The 23,387-nt window shown below is 36.3% G+C and overlaps 1 protein-coding gene and 1 long non-coding RNA gene across 2 annotated transcripts in view; one reads left to right on the forward strand and one right to left on the reverse strand.

Moving 5' to 3' along the window:
• LOC131381059 (uncharacterized) overlaps positions 1-23,387 on the forward strand; it is a 90,329-nt gene that overhangs the window by 62,643 nt on the left and 4,299 nt on the right. The window lies entirely within an intron of this gene.
• Positions 1-23,387, reverse strand: part of SERPINI2 (serpin family I member 2) — a 32,003-nt gene that overhangs the window by 1,474 nt on the left and 7,142 nt on the right. Inside the window, exons 5-9 of the mRNA XM_032173948.2 lie at positions 21,974-22,168; positions 21,701-21,893; positions 9,774-9,871; positions 6,185-6,271; positions 3,287-3,376 (exon numbers count right to left, since the gene is read on the reverse strand). Of these exons, the coding sequence (XP_032029839.1) occupies positions 3,287-3,376; positions 6,185-6,271; positions 9,774-9,871; positions 21,701-21,893; positions 21,974-22,168 (663 nt within the window). The remainder of the gene's footprint in view (positions 1-3,286; positions 3,377-6,184; positions 6,272-9,773; positions 9,872-21,700; positions 21,894-21,973; positions 22,169-23,387) is intronic.

Below are 23,387 nucleotides of genomic sequence, written 5' to 3' on the forward strand. Positions count from 1 at the left end.
TTTTTATTATGAATAATTATAGTCAACAATGTTTTGTTTCAAAATATTAAAATAATTCTGGAAAAAAACCAAATACCCCAATATTTCAGATAGATAAAGATACATAAATACATTTCTCAGAATAGATGTTACATTTAGTCACAATAGGAATAAGCAGCGACTCCTATATCTTCATAATACTAATGCCATAATGCTATGGCATTAAAATGCTCATCAGAATAATTTGTCTGGAAAAATTTTAAAGTAACTTCTCTAAACACTAACTTATAATTGAAGACAATATCTTAAAATTTTAAATACCTAGAAGTGTAGAATGTTACATAAAACCCATTAGTCCCAGCCTTTTCAATCTGTCTTTTTCTCCAGGAAGAATCACATTTTGAATTGAGTCTTCATGCCATCATCAATCTACTCACTACTAAATTGGGCAGATTAATAAAATCTCCCTTGACATAATAGTGAAGAATTTAGAGGCAGACTGAAGCAAAAAATATTATTTTTTATCTTCATCTTTCCTTCCTAAATAGGTACCCCCATATTTAATCAATATATTTATACAACATCTTCATCAGATGGAAGCAACTTTTACCTCCTAATATTACAATACAATAGCATTACCAAGCTAATTGTTTGTTAGGCAAGAAAAAAATTCTTAATGGATATTCTGCAATCTGCTTCTCCCCTCAACACACGACCCAAAAGAGTTCTAAATGCAGTAACTTTCATTATGTCTGGAGTCCTGTCGATTTCAAAATCATAATTCACTATTTTTTCAGGAATGGTACCTTTCATGAGTATCTTTCACAATTTTCTTCTCAAAGCCTATAAAGTTGGCCTACATCCCCAACCTTAAAAAGGTGCTTTATTGTCCTAGAAGTTTAGCTTAGTAAGGGCTTTAGAGGAACATACTGCAATATAAAATTCATCTGATAGGAAAATCCAAATAATGGATAGATTTTTCACAAAAGGACTGTTTGGATCAAAGAAAATTTCCAGGCTATGTAAAAATTGATTGTACTAAACCTAAAATCCTTCATCCTTATACTTCAGAAATCAACAGAGGCCGGGCGCGGCGGCTCAAGCCTGTAATCCCAGCACTTTGGGAGGCTGAGGTGGGCGGATCACGAGGTCAGGAGATCGAGACCATCCTGGCTAACATAGTGAAACCCCATCTCTACTAAAAATACAAAAAAATTAGCTGGGAGTGGTGGCAGGCGCCTGTAGTCCCAGCTACTCGGGAGGCTGAGGCAGGAGAATGGCGTGAACCCGGGAGGTGGAGCTTGCAGTGAGCCGAGATCGCGCCACTCCAGACTGGGGGACAGAGCAAGACTCCGTAAAAAAAAAAAAAAAAAGAACTCATCAACAGAATACACTTTATGTATACTATGAAGCCATTTAATAGTTCACTATAGTGATGCTAAATCACTATCTTCGTTAATCTCAATGATTTCTTGAGTTCATTTGTGAGAGAAAAATTGATAAATCACTAAATATGTATTGTCTTAAGATAACAGCCCTTTCTACATTTTATACGACAACAATGGACAGTCCCTGATAAATGAGTGGCCATTTATTTTAAACAATACTTTAAAGGAGTAACCCTAGTTTAGAAAGTATCATTACAATAAAGAACATAAAACAGTTCAAACTGTCATTAAGATCTGCTAGTTAAGCATTATCACAAATAAACAGATAAGTGAGTTATTTTGGGTTTTGAGTTTTTGCTGCTGTTTTACTGATAGCTGTTACTTGGCCTTTGCACATAACAAGTCATCAACCTGGAAAATAGAGTAAAACATAATTATTCTAAATGCCATTATTTACTTGTGCGTTGATGCCCAATGCAGCTTTTTTTCTTTCTGTCTCCACACTACATAATTATATATTAATTGTAAAAAATTAGAATTAGCTAAAGATTAGACAGACACATAGATCAAATGACATACGTAGAATACATTTGAACACTGACACATCCATTACTAGAATTGAAGTTGTGTTAATGCAATCTCATCAATTCTAAAACTGTTTCATTGTCTTTAAGATATGACTTTCAAAAGGGTCACTCAGCATTAGTTTCATGGAGCCAAAAAAAAAGAGTGATGTATCCCTTACTGGGCCAATAACATCAGTATCGCTAGTTAATCTAATAGATTCAGATTCTGCAATTAACTATGTTTCTTCTCCCTGTAAATGACTTTAAACTTTTTCACTTGCCTTTCTTCTTTTATTCACTCACTCATTCATATTTCTTAATTTATTCATAATGAATCCTTAGTACGTGCCAGTCACAGTGTTACAGGCTTCAAAAATTCTTTTATTTAACTCTGTGAGATGAGTACTACTATTATGTTCAAATAAGATATAGGGAAAATGTGGCTTAGAAAGGACAAGCAACTTGTTTCACAACTGTTAGTGAATTCAGCTGGAACTTGAGCCCAACCCAATTTCACACCCTCTGTCTATATGGAAACTGATATTACGTGCAAGACATTTTGCCAAATATTGGCCTGAATACAGAGATGAGTAAAATATAATTTCTACTATCCTGTGGTTTGTAACTCTCGCATGAGCATTATGACTGCTGAAGGATCCTAAACATAAACTTGACAATTTTCCCACTGTGTTCACATTTCTGGCTTCTCTTATTCACAGGAGAAAGTGCTGAAGCATCCATCCAGACAATCTGAATTTCCCTGTGTTGACACTGTGCCCAGTGCCAATCCAATCCACTACTTCTACACTCCCTTTACCTAACTGCATCATCTTTCACCAGTTGCCCAAGTTGGAGATTTGAAATTACCTTTGACTCCTTCCTATCCCTTAGAACCTACGTTAGTCACTTACTGTTTTGGTATCCACCTCTGAATTCTTTCACAACTCCACACCTCTCAATTTCCATCCCCAATGTGGCATCATACACAGACAGTTGACCTTTATTCCCACTCTGACACTTTCTAGTTATGTAACCTGAGACAAACTATACAATCTTTCTCTGAGCTTTTGTTCTTTACTAGTCAAATATCTAATCTTTTGGAGTGGTTTTAGCTTTAGTGATGGTTATATGAAATGGCTACTACATATAGTAGCCATGATGGCAGCTATTATTACCACTGCCCTATTTTAGGCCTCTGTCATCTCTTAAAATACAATACCTGGTATATAAAATGCACTTAACAAATATCCATTCAAAGAACAAATGACTTCAGATATGTACATTGCAATTAGAAGCTGGAACTAGTTCTGCTTAACATAATCAGTTCCCCCAAATAATTCTCAAAAAAGGTACCTGTTGGGTTATGCTTCATAATAAACAGAAATGGATGATTTGCTATAAACTGGCTTTGAGCCAGACTCATGATCACAGGGGTGTGTATGCCTATAAAATAGAGACAACAGTTATTTAGATACTTGCATTAAAAGATCAGTAAAGAAAGTATATTCATAATACATTTTGTAGATAGGAAAAGTCATTTTGTGTAAGGAGTTAACATGTGGAAAAATAACTATTTTCTAAACACAGAGGAACTTGCAATAAATTTAAAAACCAAAGTACTGAAGAATAAATATTAGGTCATTCACAGAATAATTCTAACTTTATATTTATGCTCAATGAAGAAGCAAGCCAGATACCAGATTCAATTTAGTGAAAGCAGTTGAAAAAATTTATCTTTTAAACAGTAATTTTCTGTTCACTTTTTATTTGCATTATATGATTTATTTCTACAATGTTTGTAATTCCTAATTCCTATTTAGGTATGTTTGCACTTCGGTTTTATACTTCGGGTTTGTGGTAATCACATCTGAGCTCAAATTAATTTTTTTTAACTTACTCTTTCAAAATTATTCTGTGAGCTCAGAGCTTTTAGGATTTGTGCAGTGAATGTGTGTGAGATTTTTATTATGAGATTTGAAGCAGAAATTTGCTGCCTTAAAAATTACTTTCTATGATAATTTATATTATATTGCTCCATTACAGTATTTGTCAATATTTAGAATGGGAAAATATGAAAAGTTAGATATTTTCCCATCTAGATTAAATGTTTTATGCTTAATTCAGATACTGTATTTACCAATAATATAATTATTTTGTACTGTTACTTTCAGACCCCAGGAAAAATAAAATCACTATGTATCATCAGAATTACAAAACAGTCAAATATAATCTTAGTATGATAACATGATTGGCACTCTCCTATCCAGAATATCAAGGGTATGCTACCTAAATAACCAGTGAATATAGGCTTATGTCTGAATTATTAAGATAAATCCAAAAGCAAGCTCAGTTTTACTCCCATTTCCATTTACAGTGAATACTTGGACTTTTTTGCTTTTGAGCAGTACCTGAGTGGATTTCTGAAAGTCAAAATACTATTCTGAGGAGTTTTACTGTTGATTCATCTGCCTTCTCTTAATGATTGTTACAGAATCCTAGAAAATTTTAGACTTAAAATGAGAGACAGTGGGCAATAACAAAGAGCTCTGAACTTAAAGTCAGGGAACATGAATTGTGTTCAAATTCTGCTGTCAATCAATAATATGGCCTCAGGTAAGCCACTTTACATTGCTGGGCCTGTTTCTTCACCTATATAATGAGATCAAACAAAAATCTATAAGGACTCTCTCAGTACTGTTTGAAAGCAGCTGGAAAATTTGTCTACATGATCCAGCTATTTCATCCAAATATAACCTTTTGACTTCTTCAAAGATTAATATAGCTCATCCCCTACAATCCAAGTTCCTTGAGCACAGCAATGCAAAATCCTTCAGGAGATGACAAAATTGTAATGGACTCCAGTGTGTTTCATCCAGGTGTCAAAATCCATTGGCCCAATGCAGCATTGCAAATTAATCAAGAAATTAATAAATATCAATTTTTATATATTTATCAGTAAGACATTTTAATGATAGCTTTTAAAAGTTGATTAAAATCCAAATAGTATGAGGAATTAAAATAGACTTACGAGGATTTCATTAAAGTTGCTTGTCCATTTATAATTGATTTTAGGGCTTTTTTCTAATTATTTTTCAAGCATTATTTATATGCAGCACAGATGCTATTTAAAATGTCATTTGTTCAAGGAAATATGGCCTAGAAGAGTGGTTCTCAAACTAGAATGTACATACAAATTTCCTAGTGATCTTGCAAAATACAGATTCTGATTCAGTCGGTCTAGGGTTTGGATCTGAGATTTTGCATTTCTAACAAGTTCCCAAGTGGTGCTGTCGTTGGTCTATGCACTACATTTGTAATAAAAAAGGCAAGCTGCAAACCAGTATGGAGCACTAGTTCTTCGATGCACGTTGGTATCGCTTAGGAAAACCTAAGAAAATTTTGGAGTCTGGATTTCACTTCCAGAAATACTGATTTAATTATTTTGGGGTGTGGACTGGGCATAGGAGTTTTGTTTTGTTTTGTTTGAGACGGAGTCTCGCTCTGTCGCCCAGGCTGGAGTGCAGTGTGGCGCAATCTCGGCTCACTGCAAGCTCCGCCTCCCGGGTTCACGCCATTCTCCTGCCTCAGCCTCTCCGAATAGCTGGGACTACAGGCGCCCGCCACCACGCCCAGCTAATTTTTTGTATTTTTAGTAGAGACGGGGTTTCACCGTGGTCTCGATCTCCTGACCTCGTGATCCGCCCTCCTCGGCCTCCCAAAGTGCTGGGATTACAGGCGTGAGCCACTGCACCCGGCTGACTGGGCACAGGAGTTTTTAAAGCTTCCCAGGTGATTTTTACGTGCAGGTTAAGTTTGAGAGCCACTGCCACAGAGATAATAACAAGAATCAAATTAGCAAAGTGGGGACTAACTTGATGTAGTGAAAGAATGAAATAAAATACAATTATGTAAGAGTGAGCATTCCTAAAAAATAATGATTTTATATTTGAGCCATAAAGTTTTCTCCACAAGTCCGATCTGCTAATTCGCAGGTAATCCAATTCACAAGTGAGCAAGTATCAGTAGATAGGCCTCAACTCCTAATCAAACCCCTTCCCTTCCTTTTTGTATCATGCTGTGACTAAAGAGAAATATGAAGAGCGTATGCAACCATTTCCTTTTTTTCCTCCTGAAGTGTATTAGACAGCAGAAGAGAAAAAGAAGATTACAATACTTCAAAAGGGTCAGCACCGTAATGTTCATCCTCTCCCCATCTTTCCTTCTAGCTTGGCCAGAAATCATTCACCCTACCAGTTGATGTTGCAGCTTCACTGCCATCTTCATTTATCTCAAAGAAAACTTTTTGCATGACTTGGGAAACATACACTTCAGATGAATCTGGTTAAAAAAAAAAATACACAAAAGTGTATTTAAGAGTTAAAATCAAAAGCCATTACCTATTAGATCCCATATTAATTACTTTTTTTTTTTTTGAGATGGAGTCTTCTCTGTCACCCAGGCTGACAATCTCAGCTCACTGCAACCTCTGCCTCCCAGATTCAAAAGATTCTACCATCTCAGCCTCCCAAGTAGTTGGGATTATAGGCTCCTGCCATCACACCTGGCTAATTTTTGTATTTTTAGTAGAGATGGGGTTTTGGCATGTTGGCCAGGCTGGTCCCGAACTCCTGACCTCAGGTGATCCACCCGCCTTGGCCTCCCAAAGTTCTGGGATTACAGGTGTGAGCCACCACGCCCAGCATCATTACATTTTCAAATGATCAAAGACAAGGAAACAAATAAATGAACTTTTTCCTATTTAGTCAATTTGCTACAGATAAAGGTGATTTAGGTTTAGCTCTTCCAGAGATGACATATATACAGAGATAGAGAGATCAAGTTTTTCTGTGATATAAAAGGTAAATGATGTAAGCCTCAAATCAGGTATCCAACTAAGTGAACTATTTGAAGGGACAGAGAGCTTTTCCTCCTTTAGCCATTGTCTACAGACAGAATGAAAGAGGCTTTCCAGATTTGAATTAATCCCACCCTATATATTTAACCTCAAAGCCAAAGTGCCTTTTATATTGTGTATTTAGTTTTGATCTTAGTTTAAAATAAAATGTACTTGCCTTCAAATCTGGGGAAGCTATGAAATTCTAAGGAACTTCTGTGTCACCTGTTACAAAATCACTTCAGAGATACACTTTAAAACCTGTTAAAATTTTCAGCATAAGATCGTGTCTTACAACGTTTTGTTCTGGTGTGGATACAAGCTGAGAGTGAATGCACCTTTTTCTCCCCTTGGTGGAACTGATGTGTATGTGAAGCGTTTCTGGTAGAGTGACTTGCAAGTATAGTCTCCTCAAGAAGGAAGAAGTGAAACCGGGAGCCCAGAAGCCATGTCAAGCTGGTCTTGCAAGACAAGATAGATCTGACAACGTTCCTCAGAAGACAAAGGAAGCATGCTCTAGAAAACTGCCTGGCTCATAATTGGCTTGCAATAAATATTTGTAATATATAAGTCAATAATAAATAAGTCAATGCATTTGAGTATGCCTAGTGATAGAAACCTGTAAAGTGGAGAGAGATGGGCATCCACACTATTAGTGTGAATTAACTGAAATGCAAGAGAATATTCTCTCAAGGTCTGGCAAATAAGCACCTTCTTCTCCCAGGATTGCCTGGAATAAGACAAATAAACACAGAGGGAATGACCTAGTGGCCCACGCCAAGAGGAAAGACCAAAAAGCAGGTTAGGAAGGAGTGAAGAATTTCACCCAGTTTAGCAATGGCACCAGCCCAAATGACTCCCTGGCTATTAGACTAAACCACTTAGTCTCCTTAGTTCCATCTCACTGCAGACAAAACCCAGTCTTAGGAAAAGAACAGGCCCTGAAATATGATAGGTTAGAAGTAAGAACGTGGACTTTACAAACTCATTCACTATGCCTTCGTAATCATTATTTCTCTTAATTTTTAAATGAAAATTCTAAGTACATTGTTATTAAATTAAGAGAACAAGAAAACAATACATTTGCTAGATGTGCAAGTAATATTAATGTGATACTTTTCCCACTTGCTGTTTTATATTTAACTATGCGCCAAATGTTAAACTAGATGATTTACATACATTCTTTTATTTATTTCCCCAGTCACTATATTATCTCACTTAACAGATTAGAATGCTTACACTCACAATGGTTAAATATTTTACTACAGGTTACACAAGGAGTAGTAACTGAGTGAGAAGTCAAATATTTTTCTAACAGTTTCCAAAGTAACTCTATAAAAACATTTCATTCAAAACTTGTGAACTATATAAATATAAGGTAGTGTCCCTTTCACACAGATGTCCCATAAGACTAGTGTTGGGCTGCTTCATAGTAGCCTTTAGTGAATGTTTATTGTACAAATGATAAGTAGAGATAGCAGAGAATTTACTGTGCTCCTAGCTACCAGCAGGGGTATCAGCATTGGCTATGACCATTCTATTCTAGGCAATAAGACAGAACCAAAATGGTTAAAACAGCTCAAATAGGTAACCCAAGAGGGAAAGAACAGAAAATGCTGGACATTTATTCTTATCTGCACTGGGTTATTTTCCTAAATAAAGTCCTTTATGAAACATTTTGGAAGTATTTTCTTTAAAAATCTGTAACAGGAGATTTTTTAGAAGTCACAAATTACTGGGAATTTGCAGAGCAAGTGGCTGTTTGAAGTGTCTGAGGCATATTGAGTGATCTCCCTATGGCCAGAAAGAAGTTTAAGAAAAGGAAGTGCATGAAAAATAGTTTGGATTATTGAAGGTTGAAGAGGTGGTTGTGTCTCAGGGCACACTTACAGAGCATCCTGTTGCAGTATTTAATGTTGACTATCTCATACCTAGTGCTGACAAAATTGTCAGAAAAGTCAGATCTATCTGTCAGTGTGAGAACGAGTAGCTACCTCATGTGTGAAGGTGATAATGAACACTTTGATATTTGTGACCTCATTCACCTCCTCCATCAGGAAAGTTTTTCATTCTGTTCATTTGCCCCCATAACTGATGGGTGATGACTAAATTAACAACACATTTCCAAAGCCCAGATAGCTATATAGAAATAAATACATAAAACACTTCTGCACTATTTCGTGTTATAATTTACAACCCCATTAGACAGACAAGCTTAGGCCCCTTTTTATAGAACAGAAGACTGAATTTAAAAGAGGGTAAGTAACTTGGGACAAATTGGCTCTCTTCATCCATTTTTTTTAGCTAGTTATTTTTAAACTAGTGAGCACCACTGAGACTCGAAGAATTCAAAGACTATCTTGGCTTCGTTGTACAAGTGAACGTGTTAACCATGCAGGATTCCCCCGGTGCGAGTTAGCATAACAGCTCCATCTTCTCAGCTATGTTGTCAGCCCAAAAGACTCTGTTGCTAAATCTGCAAGCTGTAGCGTTACAATTTCTTGATTGTGTTCATCATCCAGCAGCTTATGGATGACTATTTCATGTGTTCTCATATTAGTGAATTAACATTTGCAAATTGGTTTATAAGAGTTGTATTAGCTCTGCTTAGATGAGAGACTCAAAGTTGTAATTCCCATTATTCAGATGAGGAGATCCAAACAGAGCAGAAATAAAAACCCATATAATACTTTGACTTATGTAGTTTTATTAGAAGTATAGCCAGAGTGCTTATCTAACATTCTAAAATGCTTTTTGACTTTCATTAAGAAAAACTACTTAAACATAAAGTGCTTATTTACAGACAGCTCAACATGACTATGACATTTATTCACTGTGCATATATTTATCAGAGCTAAATACTCTTTCAGTTTTAAGCTCAGCTAGTTAATGTAGTCCTAACAAAACAAATTAACATGATAATATAAGAATTATTTATCATATTACCTGTTATTCCAGAAAGGTCGCAGCCACCACTAAATATCTCGGTTATGTTCAAAGAATACAAAACATCTTTGAAGTCTACTTTTTGTTCTACTTTAAATCTGTTATTTAAAAAGAAAAAGAAAAGTCTTGAAACACTGCACATTTTTGCTATCAATTTTTTAATGGATGACTTGGAGGATAATATATTGTAAAATCTTTTGTTTTTATTATCTCAATTACATTTTCTCACATTTCACACCATTTTCCCTAGCTCCAACAATCAGCTCTGGGTTGCCAATAACTTGCTTCCCAGATAAATGGTTGGAGGAAAGAGGGAACAGAAATTGCATTTTTTTTTTGAAGTAACAATTACCCAACAAAACTAGGTGAGAATTCTATCTAAGGTCTCAATTGCTTGGCTCCTTTCTAACAAGTCTAAAATTTCCCTCTTATGTATTCAAGATTTTTACACCATCAAAGATGGTTCCTGGCAGATGCCCATGACATGATGAGCAGGGAACAGGAGTCCACAGTCCTTGAAAAAGACTGTTAGCTATTAAGGAACAGAGAAATATTTATAACCCATCATTCATCTCGCCCATTGTCACAGTCAATTAGATGTTCTTCAGTTTATAGACAGGCCTAATATCTTCTGAATAGGTCCTATAAAAGGATAAAGGAAGGGGAACCAGATTTCTTTCAAAGGAGATAAAAGACAAAAATTACAGGAGAGGTGGAAAAGAAAAAAAAAAAAAAGGAGCTAGCTAGTGCTTTCAACACCGAGCCATAAGTTAGGAGACTAGTGTCTGGCTCACCTGTCTGTGCCTTAATTTGCCTCACCTGTGAAAAGGGAACTTAACCAGCTAATCCCAAAAGATTTTCTCAGCCACTGAACTTCTATGATTCCAAGTCAAAAGCAATCACTGAACCTCACTTTCCCATTTAAATAAAACAGGGGGTGGGGGGAAGCTAGTACTTATTGACTTCATAGATGCTGAAAGCATTAATTTGCATTTTAAATACAGATCAGAAACTTGGTTTATGAAAGAAAAGGCACGTGTAATAATCTTAAACAGGGAGCTATATATATTTCCTACATCAGCAAAATTCCAGGCAATTCCCACTGAAGAGCTTTGTCTATGCCCTCTGGGCATTGACTCCGGTGCTCCCCAGTTAGAATGCATACACCAGTGCTCAAGGATCCTTGTTCATTCAGCAGGTAAGCCCACATCTGGAGCTAGAAATTAGGTGGGGCAATCAGTCTAATTAGGTCACTGTTTTAATTGGCAAATACTGAATGAGCTTCTTAATTATAATTCTCCAAAGCAATGAACATGCTGTGGCAGAACTCTACTGGGACTAAATTATTTCTTGGTAAAATAACATGTTTTTTTTGGAAGATGGTAACTCATTCAGAACCCCATCTACCTGGGAATGGACAGAACATGCACATTAAAATCAGCTGATTAAGAAAATAGCTCATTCTATGCCAACTGCTTTCACCTCCTTCCTTGTAACTTCCTACTAAGAAAGATAATATGCAGCATGATGGTTTGGGAGGTTGGCTTTTTTCCTGTTTTTATTACCACAGCCTTTAAACTGAATGGAGTATGGGCTTTTAAAGGGTGGAGAATATATGTTCTAATCTACCTATAAATGAGCTATAATAGTCCAATAATTTTAGGATAATGACAAGAATACTGCAAGACTTATTACAACTTCTAATAATGCCTAATTATCACTGGAGAGTCATTTAAGTAACAGACCTGCTCATAATATAGTCCAATGAAACCTACAGCAATAGAAACACATTCAGCCATCTCATGAAAGTATAATCTACAGCCAATTCCTAATTATCCAGAATTATTGGAGCCATGAATAGCCAGGTGTGAAGAAGCACTGCCATGTGTTAGGTACTTAATATAAATTATAGTTTTTAATCTTTACAAAAATCTAAGGAAGTCGGCATTATTATTTCCGTTAACGTATAAGAAAATAGAAGCCTGAGGAGGTTAATTTTCAGGCTCAAGGTTAAGGTAGGTTCCAGAGGTATGATTTAAACTCAGGTCTATTTGAAGTCAAAGCTAATGTGCTAACTGCCACTACCTTCTAATCAAAATGTAATTCAACACCACCACATTGGTCAATATATATAATGTCCCTCTTCCAAAGTTTATGAGTCTTCATATTTCTCCCAGTTGTGGTTCATTTTCCCTTTTTCTTAATCCTCCTCTAAAATTATCAAAAGAACGGCAGGCAAAGGTAAAAGAATGAGCAGCAAAATGCTAGATAAACAATTAGCAACTAAATCATGAATGGCATTTTTAGCATATACAAATAATATCTATTTGTTTAAAAGAGAGTAATTCACTCCCAAATGTAACCACTGTGCTGAAACAGATCTCACATAGGGAAAAGCTGCAGAAAAATGAAAAACAATCCCAATTTTTGTTTTAAGAATGACCTACTTCTGGCCTTCAGGCCCTGTTGGGGAATGGTATTGGCCCTTCCTTTCCCCTTATCCCCAGAGTTCTTGTTTAATGAAAAAAAGTCTTGGATCAATTTCCCTCTGGGTTTGTGTTATCATCTGAAATCCCAGCTTTGGTACAGTGGGCTTGAATCATTCTTGGTGTATTAGGCTATTCTCACACTGCTATAAAGAAATGCGAGTCTCAAAAAAAAAAAAAAAAAAAGAAAGAAAAAAAAAAAAGAAAAGAAAAGAAAAAAAGAAATATCTGAGACTGGGTAATTTATAAAGAAAAGAAGTTTAATTGGCTCACAGTTCCAAAGGCTGTACAGGGAGCATGATCCTGGCATTTGTTGGTTACCGGGGAGGTATCAGGAAACTTACAATCATGGCCGAAGACAAAGAGGAATGGGCACATCTTACATGGCTGGAACAGGAGGAAGAGAAACAGGGGGCAGAGGCTATACACTTTTGAACAACCAAATCTCGTGAGAACTCTACCATGAGCACAGCACTGAAGGGGGAAATTTGCCCCATGATCCCATCACCTTCCACCAGGCCCCATCTCCAACACTGGGAATTGCAATTTGACATGAGATTTGGGCGGGGACATAAATCCAAACCATACCACTTGTACTGTTCATAGCTGGAACCAACCAAACCAAATCTTAGGGTTGCTCATGAAGAGAAAAATACAACACAATCTTTGACAATGGTGGCCCTAGATGGTTATGTGAGTACACAGTAAATTCAGGTCACTTTCCAATCAATTACCTCTGTGTGTGTGTGTGTGTAAAACAATTAAAATAATCTATTAACCTCAGGCTGAATTTAAAATACTTTCACATATGAAACATCTGGATAATGTTTAATGTATGCTTAGTATTCCCATTTTTATCCATGTCCAATAGGTCAAAGTAAATGAACATTTTGTAATCACTACCGCAGCTGGTCACAACGTATCTATTCTCATATCCAGTCTCATTTTCCTTGCCTTCCTCCCACCCACACACAATTTACATTCACCCACTTATAGATCCAAGGCTGGCCAAGCCTAGAATTAATTTCTAGCCAGCAAAAAGATGATCCTTTATGTCCTGTGGTAAGTGTTACATCTTTTGAAAAGTCTCCTTGGTACGGCTACTCCAGATCTCTCATCCTACTTCTCACCCGATCACTGACTGCTTGTTCTGTTCTGTGCTCCCTCTCTTGCTTGCCCTACAGTCACCTGTTTTCAGACGTCTGGCTGACCTCTTCTAGTATTGGCTCAGCCATTAATTAGCTGTGTGACCACAGGCAAGGTATTTACCTGTCTCCATCTTGTCTGTAACCTTAACATAAAACTAGATCTTTATCAAATTGATTAAGGAATTAAATGAGATATGATGGGGGGCCACCTATTACAATGTTGGCATTATAATATATGGCCACTGTTAGAATTAAATAAGTAATAATACAAATAATATTTAGATAATATTGAGCACTAAAAATTGTATACACATTATCTTATGGAATCCTCACAACACTAAGATGCAAGTATTATCATTACTGCATTTAACAGTACAAGAAAAATCTTAGAAAAGTAATTTGCTTAAAGTTATATAGCAAGAAAGTGACAGGGCTCTGGGTCTTCAATATTATTTTCAGTAATCTGGTTTCAACAATTGACAAAAGATACTGTGAGGTGCCACATCAGTCAATATTTTTAAAGAATGATACCTCTCACAAAGACTATGGTAATTATTAAGATAATACTATACTTTTGAATAGAACTGTGGTGCTTAACAAGTTTAAAGGCCAAGACTTTCAAAAATTCAGTGAGAACTATAAAGCCTCTCCCAAGGAAAATAACATACATAACCTTACATGCATAAACTTGCAAATAATTTCAGGGCTTCAAGGACTCTTGGAAGTATATTCTAGACCTCTCTAGAAGTCCATGGTGCCCAGGTAAGGACTACTACAAAAGAGCAAGAATTCACAGCCCTCTCATTTTCTAGTAAGTTGAGCCTGGAACCCCCAAACAACCTATTTCTTCTTAACCCATATCTAGTTAGTCACACATTTCAATAACTTCACCAGTTCCTTACTATTCCCAGTGAGGCTGCTCCCTTTAAACACTCTACTTAATGTCCAAGTTGTTACAGTGGTTTTTTAACTGATCTTTTAGGCTTTAGTCTTTCCCTCTTTAACAAATCTGGGATATTACCCTACTCAGTTTAAAGCAACAAATGCTCATTGAATAGCTACTATTTTTTATATACGTGCTTTTTGCTGCAGTCACAGAGAGGAAACATGCATAGCTCTTTACCTTAAGTAGCTTATGGGTCAGACGGGAAGACAAACAATTCATTTTAACATAACTGCTATGCAGAAATAAACACAAGGTACTAGGAGAACTTTCCCAATGCAGAGAAGGGAAGATGCTTGTATGATATTGCATGGAGAGATCAGAAAGGCTTTCTAAAACCCAAACTTAATTTTAAGGACAAATAGAAGTTATATGGAAAAATAGGGACCGCTGGCAGTGGTCTGGGGTAAATGAGAAAGAGGGAAATTTTTCAGACAAGTTATCCAGGGTGAACAATTCTGACTACTACATATATCTTTCTAAAACACTGACTTAATCATTTCATTGTCTTACATTGTCTTACTTGGACATATTCAACAATTCTTCATTGCATATCGGATTTATTCCTCAACTCTTTTAAAACCCAACTCAAGTCCTTCTTTCATGAAGCCTTTATTTACAATTCGTTTCCTGTGCACTCTCCCTTTTTGCGAACCTTCTAATGCTTACTGATTATATCATTATTTAAGTACTTACTGTACATTGCTGTGTAGTCTTAGTGAATTTTTTTTTTTTTTTTGAGACGGAGTCTCACTCTGTCGCCCAGGCTGGAGTGCAGTGGCACGATCTGGGCTCACTGCAAGCTCTGCCTCCCAGGTTCACACCATTTTCCTGCCTCAGCCTCCCGAGTAGCTGGGACTATAGGCGCCCGCCACCATGCCCGGCTAATTTTTTGTATTTTTTTTTTTTTTAGTAGAGACGGGGTTTCACCGTGTGAGCCAGGATGGTCTCAATCTCCTGACCTCGTGATCCACCCACCTTGGCCTCCCAAAGTGCTGGGACTACAGGCGTGAGCCACTGCGCGCGGCCATCTTAGTGAATTTCTTGCGCAAATCTTGTACTATTCCATCTTATCACTAGGTGGTAACCATCTTATCAATAAGGAACCTATTGCTTTACATCTGTCCCAGCCTCTTGCCCACAGTAGAATCCCAATCAATGTTTTTGAACAGGAAATACACTTTCTAATAAGTATCAAACTAATAAGGCTGTGACCCAATAGAAATGAGCGCTAATCCTTCTCTGTCAATACTCATTGAATGGCAATCAATTTATCTTCTCAGTGCCTCAGTTTTCTTATCTGTGAAATGGGAGAATAAGTCAGATGATAAAATCACAACATTTGCTATTAAAATATAAGTGCTAACACTTCACAAAGTTAAAAGTTACTTGTTTATTTACCTTATATGTATTAAATTATTATTTTTGCCCATACACACAATTTTTATACTATATTTTCAGAATATTTCTTCTACAGAGAAGAATCTGGCGTATAGCAATTACATTTTAGATTCTTCAACCAAAGGAAGTTTTATTACTAAAATATTTAAAGGATCTCATAATACATTTAGACAAAGTAATATGATTATTTTAGCTAACATTCCATTGCCGGATTATGCCCAAAATTATATATCTAGTATATTACAGACAATAAATAATGGAAAGCACTTGACTATTTTTAGATGATATCTTATTGGCCTCGATTCTAAACTAGTTATACACAAAAGAGGGGAAGGAGAAGTATTTCTTAAGCAGTAACTATAATCTAAATAGTCACTCACATGCTCCTTTCTACTGTAGCTTAAATACAAACATTCTTATGGGTGTTTTTTTTTTGGGGGGGGGGGGATGTACTAACTTTGCTACCAAAGAGAGATTTTTGTTTTACAACAATATAGAATTTATTACAGTTGGTGTTATGGGTTGAATTGTGCATACCCCCTTTCCCAAATTCTTGTGTTGAAGCCCTAACCCCCAGTATCTTTTAATGTCACCTTATTTGGAAATAGGAATGGGCCTTAATCCAATATGATTGGTGTCGTTATAAGATATGAGAACACCACAAGAAGACAGATGGCTACATGACAACAGAATAAATAATTGGAGTGATTTATCTATAAGTAAAGGAAGACCAAGGACTTCCAGCCACTACCAGAAAGTAGGAAGAGGCAAGGAAGGATTCTCCTAATGGTCTCAGTGAAAGCATGTTGTGCTGACACTTTGATTTTGACAGCCTCCAGACTCTGAGAGAATAAATTTCTGTTGTTCTAAGCCACCTACTCTGTTGTGTTGTGCTGTTATAGCAGCTCTAGGAAATTAATGAAGTTGATTAAGCTGTTCCAATTTTATCAGAATATTCAGTTATCAGTTTGAAAACCATTACACATTTATTCAGAAGTAAAAGAACCACAGCATTCAGTAATAAAATATAAATCTGCCAATCTACCCCAAACATGTATTGAGCCTACATTGTTTTCTCTCTTCTCTACCAAACACATATTTTAAACGGGTATTTTTCTATTGTGAGGAAATTGTTCCTTTTGGAAGAAATGTATTTCAGAACTTTTAATCCATGATTTTGGTGCTGAGGAAACTTAATTCATAAAGGGGTTCTGATAAGTTAAAATTGTTAATGAACTAAATACATAAGCAAATTGTTCCTTTAGCAAATCAGAAGACATTAATTTAGGAAAAAAATGAATGCATTTTACATGTAATGCTGTATTAGTGTGATTAAACAATAACAAATTTCTGTTCTCTGAATTTAGAAAAAAAAAATCTCACTTCTCCTTCTCCAGAGAGAAATTTTGAAGTAAATGGCTAATGTCCTATTTTTCATGATGCTATGTGTATGGAAGAGAGGGAAAGCTTCATCAGGGTCCCCAAAGAGAATAAATTAGAGTGACTGGAAAGTTGAATTCTGGTTTTTAAGATATTTAAAATTCAATAAAAAGAAATAATATAGAATTTCTTTCCTTGAAAATATTTGTGTAATTTAATTCAATAGTACTCATTTAGCACATGCTATATACCATGAAGCGTGCTATGAACAACAGAAACTAAAATGAACAAGACTTAACCCGCTGTCCCAGACATCACATTTTAATAGGACAGACAGGAATGTGAGCAAGAAATAAAAATGCAATGTAATAAGTGCTATGATGTAAATTTTCCTGAAGTGTTCTAGAAATATAGATAAGGAATGGTTCACTCTAACTACGCATGTTTGAGTGTGATAACTTCAAGGGAAACCATAGAGGATTAATGGGAACTTATTGGTCAGACACCGCAGAGAAGAGCCTGCCACAGAGAAGAGAAATGAGTGGAGTCTGAGAATTCAGGGAAGACAATGTTTCTAGTTTGGTACTGACTGGGCAGTGATCTTCTTAACAAAGAAAAAAATAAAATAAAGCCGTCATTTATTTAGCACCTTCTAGTTGCCAGACTTTGTGCTATGAATAGAAGTATGTAATGAGATACTGTAACTGAAACTGCCAAGTTTTTAAATATCATTGGTGGCTGGAATTCGTATGGAAAAGGGGAATACAACTGCCAACTATTGTTTTTGTTTCTATAAAAACGAAGATTCAAATTCAGTTTTTAAGGCAAATTGTTCTTTTGTTTGGGGAAAGCAATACAATGGGCTTTTTCATTTTGCAAGTAGAACCAGTGGGATGGAGATGGAGAAGTTTGAGATGACGAGGGCGTAAGCTATTTTATATGATATGAAAACATTGTTTTCACTGAAATCTCCTGCTATAGATGCTTTTTTTTTTTTTTTTTTGGAGATAGGGTCTCGCTTTGCTGCCCAGGCTGGAGTGCAGTGGCAGGATCACAGCTCACTGAAGCCTCGAACGCATGGGCTCAAGTGATCCTCCTGCCTTATCCTCCACAGTAGCTGGGACTACAGGCACACACCACCATGTCCAACTAATGTTTTTTGCTTGTTTTTTTCTAAAGACAGGGTCTTTCTTTGTTGCTCCTGCTGGTCTTGAACTCCTGGGCTCAAGAGATCCTCCTGCCTTGGCCTCCCAAAGTGCTGGGATTACAGGCATAAGCCACCACATCTGGCAACTATAGATTCTTGTCACAACTGGGAAGCTGGCCTTAGAGAGCATGGAAGAAAATCTGGGTCACCTTCTCTTTATACTGGGAAATGTTGGAGGACTCTGAATGCTGAATAGGAGGGAGGTGTAAAGATGACTCTTGGGTCAAGGTGGGTGCTAGCACTGTTGCAGTGGTAGGCTAAGTATAACAACGGACAGAAGGAGACTCTTTGGTACAAGAAATAGTCTACACTGAAGGAACTATCATGATTGGTACCTGGTTTTAAATTACTTGTTATGTTGTAAGTCCCTTTCACTATCACCAAGATTTCAGTAAAATTTGCTTAAACATTGAAGTTGTTCTTCTTGTGTTAGTTTGCTAGGGCTGCCATAACAAAGTGCCACAAACTGGGTATCAAATAACAAATAGATTGTTTTACAGTTGCAGAGGCTAGAGGTCTTAAATCAAGATGTCAGCAGTGTCGGATTCTTCAGAAGGCTGTAAGGGAAAAATTTGTTCTATGCCTCTCTTGTTGATTTGTAGATGGCTATTTTTTCCCTGTGTCTCTTCACATCATCTTCCCTCCATGTATATCTCTTGTCTAAATTTTCCTTTTTAGATGACACCAGTCATGTTGGATTAGAGCCTGGCCTAATGACCTCACTTTCATTACTCTGTAAAAATCTTGTCTCCAAATAAGGAAACATTCAGAATTACTGGTTAGAACTTCATCATATGAATTTGGGAGGCGGGGGGATGCGATTCAACCCGTAACAGTTGTGCTTGGAAGAATTAAGAGAGAAGTCTATGTCTACACTGTGGGAGTAGTTGCATGGGAAGTGTGGAGTGTGGCCCTGGAGTGGAGATGCTGATAATAAGGCCAAACAGTTAAAAGTTATCTACACTGTGGGAATAGTTGTATGGGAAGTGTGGCCCTGGAGTGGAGATGCTGAGAAGAAGGCCAAACAGTTTGAAGTTGTCTACACTGTGACAGCTTGGACAGATTTTTGAACTGTGAAACATTCCTCTAAGGATTCCTAAAAATGCCGTCAAAGGAAATTCTGGTGAAAGCCTGTATTTCTTCTTGTCAACTGAGGTTGGGGCTTATGCATTATTATTTAGACTGAAAAATCTGGCAATAAGTATCATTATCCATATTTTACATTGATAAAACCACAACTCAAAATGGTCAAGTGACTCTCCTGAGACCCCACTGGTGGTACATGTCACAGACAGTTTTCAAACTCAGTAATTTTTTTTTTGTCTCCAAGAAAGTGATCATTTCAAAGCTAAGAGAAGTAAATTTGAAAATAATTTAATTTCAAAAAATATTATTTCATTATTAGAAGGTAAACCATCTGTCATACACACCATTATACCTCAGTGTTTGGCACAGTAGGTGCTAGAAAAAAATTCTTTGAAAAAAAGAATAATATCAAGTAGAGATATTCAAATGGCTGGGAAATGAAAGAGAAGTTGGGGAGACTCAGACTTTAAAAACCAGAATAACAGGGGATAAATATTTCTCAGAGAGAATAAGAAGAGGAAAATTCTGAAGATAAAACTCTGATGAATATTTTTGCTTGGGAACAGAAGCAAAATAAAAGTCAGTCAAGGAGCAGGGAAAATTTCCAGAAAGAAAGAAATAAGTCAGTAGTGTCCTGGGGACTAAAGGAAGAAAGCTTTTCCAGAAAAGAAGAGATGGTTAATAATACTTTGATCAAGATCCCAGAGTTAGGATGAGAGAAGTAGAGGACAATTCTTTCTCCACAATTATCAAAGAAGGTAAAGAAAGAGAAGATTAATAAAGATTTACATAAATTTTGAGGTAATTTCTATAAATAGAGAGGAGGAAGTTTACCTGATGATAGGTTTTCTTTAGGATATAGGAGACTGGCACACTTGTTGGAAGTAAGAGAAATCAACCTAGAGTAGTAAGTGAAGGAGAGAAGTAATGTCCTGGTATGGTGTGGGTAGGAGTAAAGAAAGTTCTCAAGAGTAAGCAAGGAGTGCTGAACTCTAGTCTTGGTAAGGCCAGAAGTGACTCCTTTCCAGGTTTTCGCTCCAACAAAATCAACAGTTGCAGTAGTTGAAGAACAGGAGCGGCTTTTTTTTTTTTTTTTTTGAGACTGGGTCTCACTCTGTCGCCAAGCTGGAGCGCAGTGGAACAGTCTCAGCTCACTAAACATCTCCACCTCCCAGGTTCAACTGATTCTCTTGCCTCAGCCTCCCAAGTAGCTGGGATTACAGGCACCTGCCACCACGCGCAGCTAATTTTTGTAGTTTTAGTAAAGACAGAATTTCACCACATTGGCCAGTCTGGTCTTGAACTCCTGACCTCAGATGATCTGCCCGCCTCGGCCTCCCAAAGTGCTGGGATTACCGTCATGAGCCACCATGCCTGGCCAGGAGTGACTTGTTGAGTGGACTCAGAATTGAGGGTAGTTGAGAAGAGAATTAGGAAAGGGATAAAGACGAGGAGACAGAAACATTAAAAATGTTAATGAGACTATGACTGAAATAACTAATGACTAGATCCTGGCTGAGTGGAAAAGGAAGTAAAAACCAAGAGGTTTAAGAGACCAATGGCCAGAAACAGGGGAGCACAAAACAATTGGGGCCTGATGAGTTTGAAAGGCAATTTAGAAATAAAACAACAGTATATAATCTATTAGACATAAATCTCTTTTTAAAAGTTTGGGTAAAGTGTGAATTGAGTCATTTGGGCACACCTTTCTCTTTGAAGTTTCTCCTGTCCCTTAGAAGCATGATGTTAAAAAATTCGTTCATAATTATTGCTTCCTGAGACAACCCTTTGCAATTTCCATTTTGTACTAACTACCTAAAATTGACTATAGGATTCTGTTTATAATTCAATGATTGTTAGAGCACTGTCAAAGTGATATAACATATCTTTCAATTATATAAAACATACCATTATAATTATTTTTTTCTTAATAAGAGATAAATATTAAAAATTCCAATCAGGAAAAAAGTGGATAAAGATAAATTAGCATAACAAAAAGACAATAATTCCTTCTAATCCCAACATTTTAATTTTAAGACATATACTTATCTTTTACAGAGAAAACTAAGCACTTAAATTCAGTTCTCATGGTAAAGCAATGCTAGCACAGGTAAGCCCTGCTTTAGTATCTAAAAGTGGAGTAAAATTTCCAAATACATTTGTATTTTCATTTGTGTTAACAGACTTTTCAAGTATTTGTTACCTTTCAGCTGACTGCTCAAATTCCTACGTAAGTGGAAACATAAGAACTCATATAATAAAATAACATCACCAACCTAGGGAGGCTTATTTCCACTTCCTCTTCTTGCATCTCAGAGAGCCATTTTAGGATTTGTTGAGCAGTAATTAGTTTTTCCACTTCTTCTATATCCATACCTTCTGCAGGAAGTATGATAATTAAGCTAAATTCATCACCTTTATAGGACAATTCTAAAACTTGGTAGTTCACGGAAGACTCAGAAAAATAACCTGGAATAGACAAAATAAAATATCAAATATACTTGGCAATTCTCAAGACTATGCTTAGGAACTGTGGTTTCTCACATTACCATATTTTGTTCTCAGAAGAGCCTTCATCATTGGAATTTTGACAGTTGAACCATTTTGCTTAGTAAAATTTATCAGCTGTGTGTCCTCTTTTCTGAATTTCTGTTTCCAATCTCCTTTGAAATAAATAGCATTCACCAGGACAAGCCGAGTCAGAGGGCCAAATTCTTCCCCTGAAAACATGTCTTTAATTTTTCCTAGGAAGTGGGTGGAGGAGGAGGTAAGAAGAAATGTGCAATAGTGATTCAGTGGAATTGCTTTGAATAGAATTAAAGCAAAACTGTCTTTTGCAGATCAGTTTTGGATAGGGCATGTTATCATCTAAATATGGTAATTTTGAGAATAGACGGGATTGCTGTTAAATATTTCATGAAGAAACAGGTGCAAATGGAATTTCACTACAAAATTAGAAATATGAGACTGTTTTAGGCAAACTCGGATATACCTAGACTCTCCAATAAGATCGTTTGTAACCATTGTATGTCAGACATAAAGAATAAAAATATTTCTTCTTCCATATTTACTGGTATTATTCCATCTATTTCAAGGTCTTCTAAAATGTCAGTCATCATAAACAAGTTAATGGTACACCCAAACTTGCCATTCTGACAGCTGCGTCCACTGACCATTAGAAAGGGAAAAGAATGGAGGATACTAGCATGATTCTTTTCCTCCAAATAACTGGTCTCCTATTTCTATGTCCAGTGAGTTTTTCCAAGATATGAGAAATAGGCATGACTGGGTGCCATGGAACTGTCTAGTGATGTCCTCATTTCCTACAGCTGTGAACATGGCTCACCACGCTTATCTCACACTTTCAACTTATGCTTCCCCATATAAGGCTTCCTATAAGGCATATGTCTTATAACATCACATTTTTCATAGCTGATTAAATAAAGGAACAAAGTACTATTAATTGAGGGCTTGGTATATGCTTGTCACTTCACATACATTATTATTAAAACTCCAAAGAATTCTGAAATATTTTAATAATATCCTCATTTTAAATGGAGCATAGCTTATAACTTTCCAGGATTTCAACTCAGATTTGTATGAATTTGAATTTACTATATCCCCCTGTAGTCAAATATGAAATTTTTTGCTAGCTTGCATTTAAAGTTTACACTACCATGTTTATGATAGAAATATTAACATTTATTATTAAATATTAACACATTCAACTAAAATGTGTTAATCATTTTCAGCATCTGTGGGAAAGAAGGCATTTGGGATTGACAGATTTAACTTCTACCTGGCCAAAGAGATTATTTCTGCTTTTATGCCTGAAAAATCTATGTTTTAACAAAAATTATTATTAACATTATTTCATTAAAAATTCTATAAGCAGGTATCTCTCAAAAGAAAATAAAAGAATCAGTATACTTTTCAAAGCAGCTTATAATTTCTTTCCAGTTT

Source organism: Hylobates moloch, unplaced genomic scaffold (genome assembly GCF_009828535.3).
Source record: "Hylobates moloch isolate HMO894 unplaced genomic scaffold, HMol_V3 SCAFFOLD_13, whole genome shotgun sequence".
Classification (NCBI taxonomy): Eukaryota; Metazoa; Chordata; class Mammalia; order Primates; family Hylobatidae; genus Hylobates; species Hylobates moloch.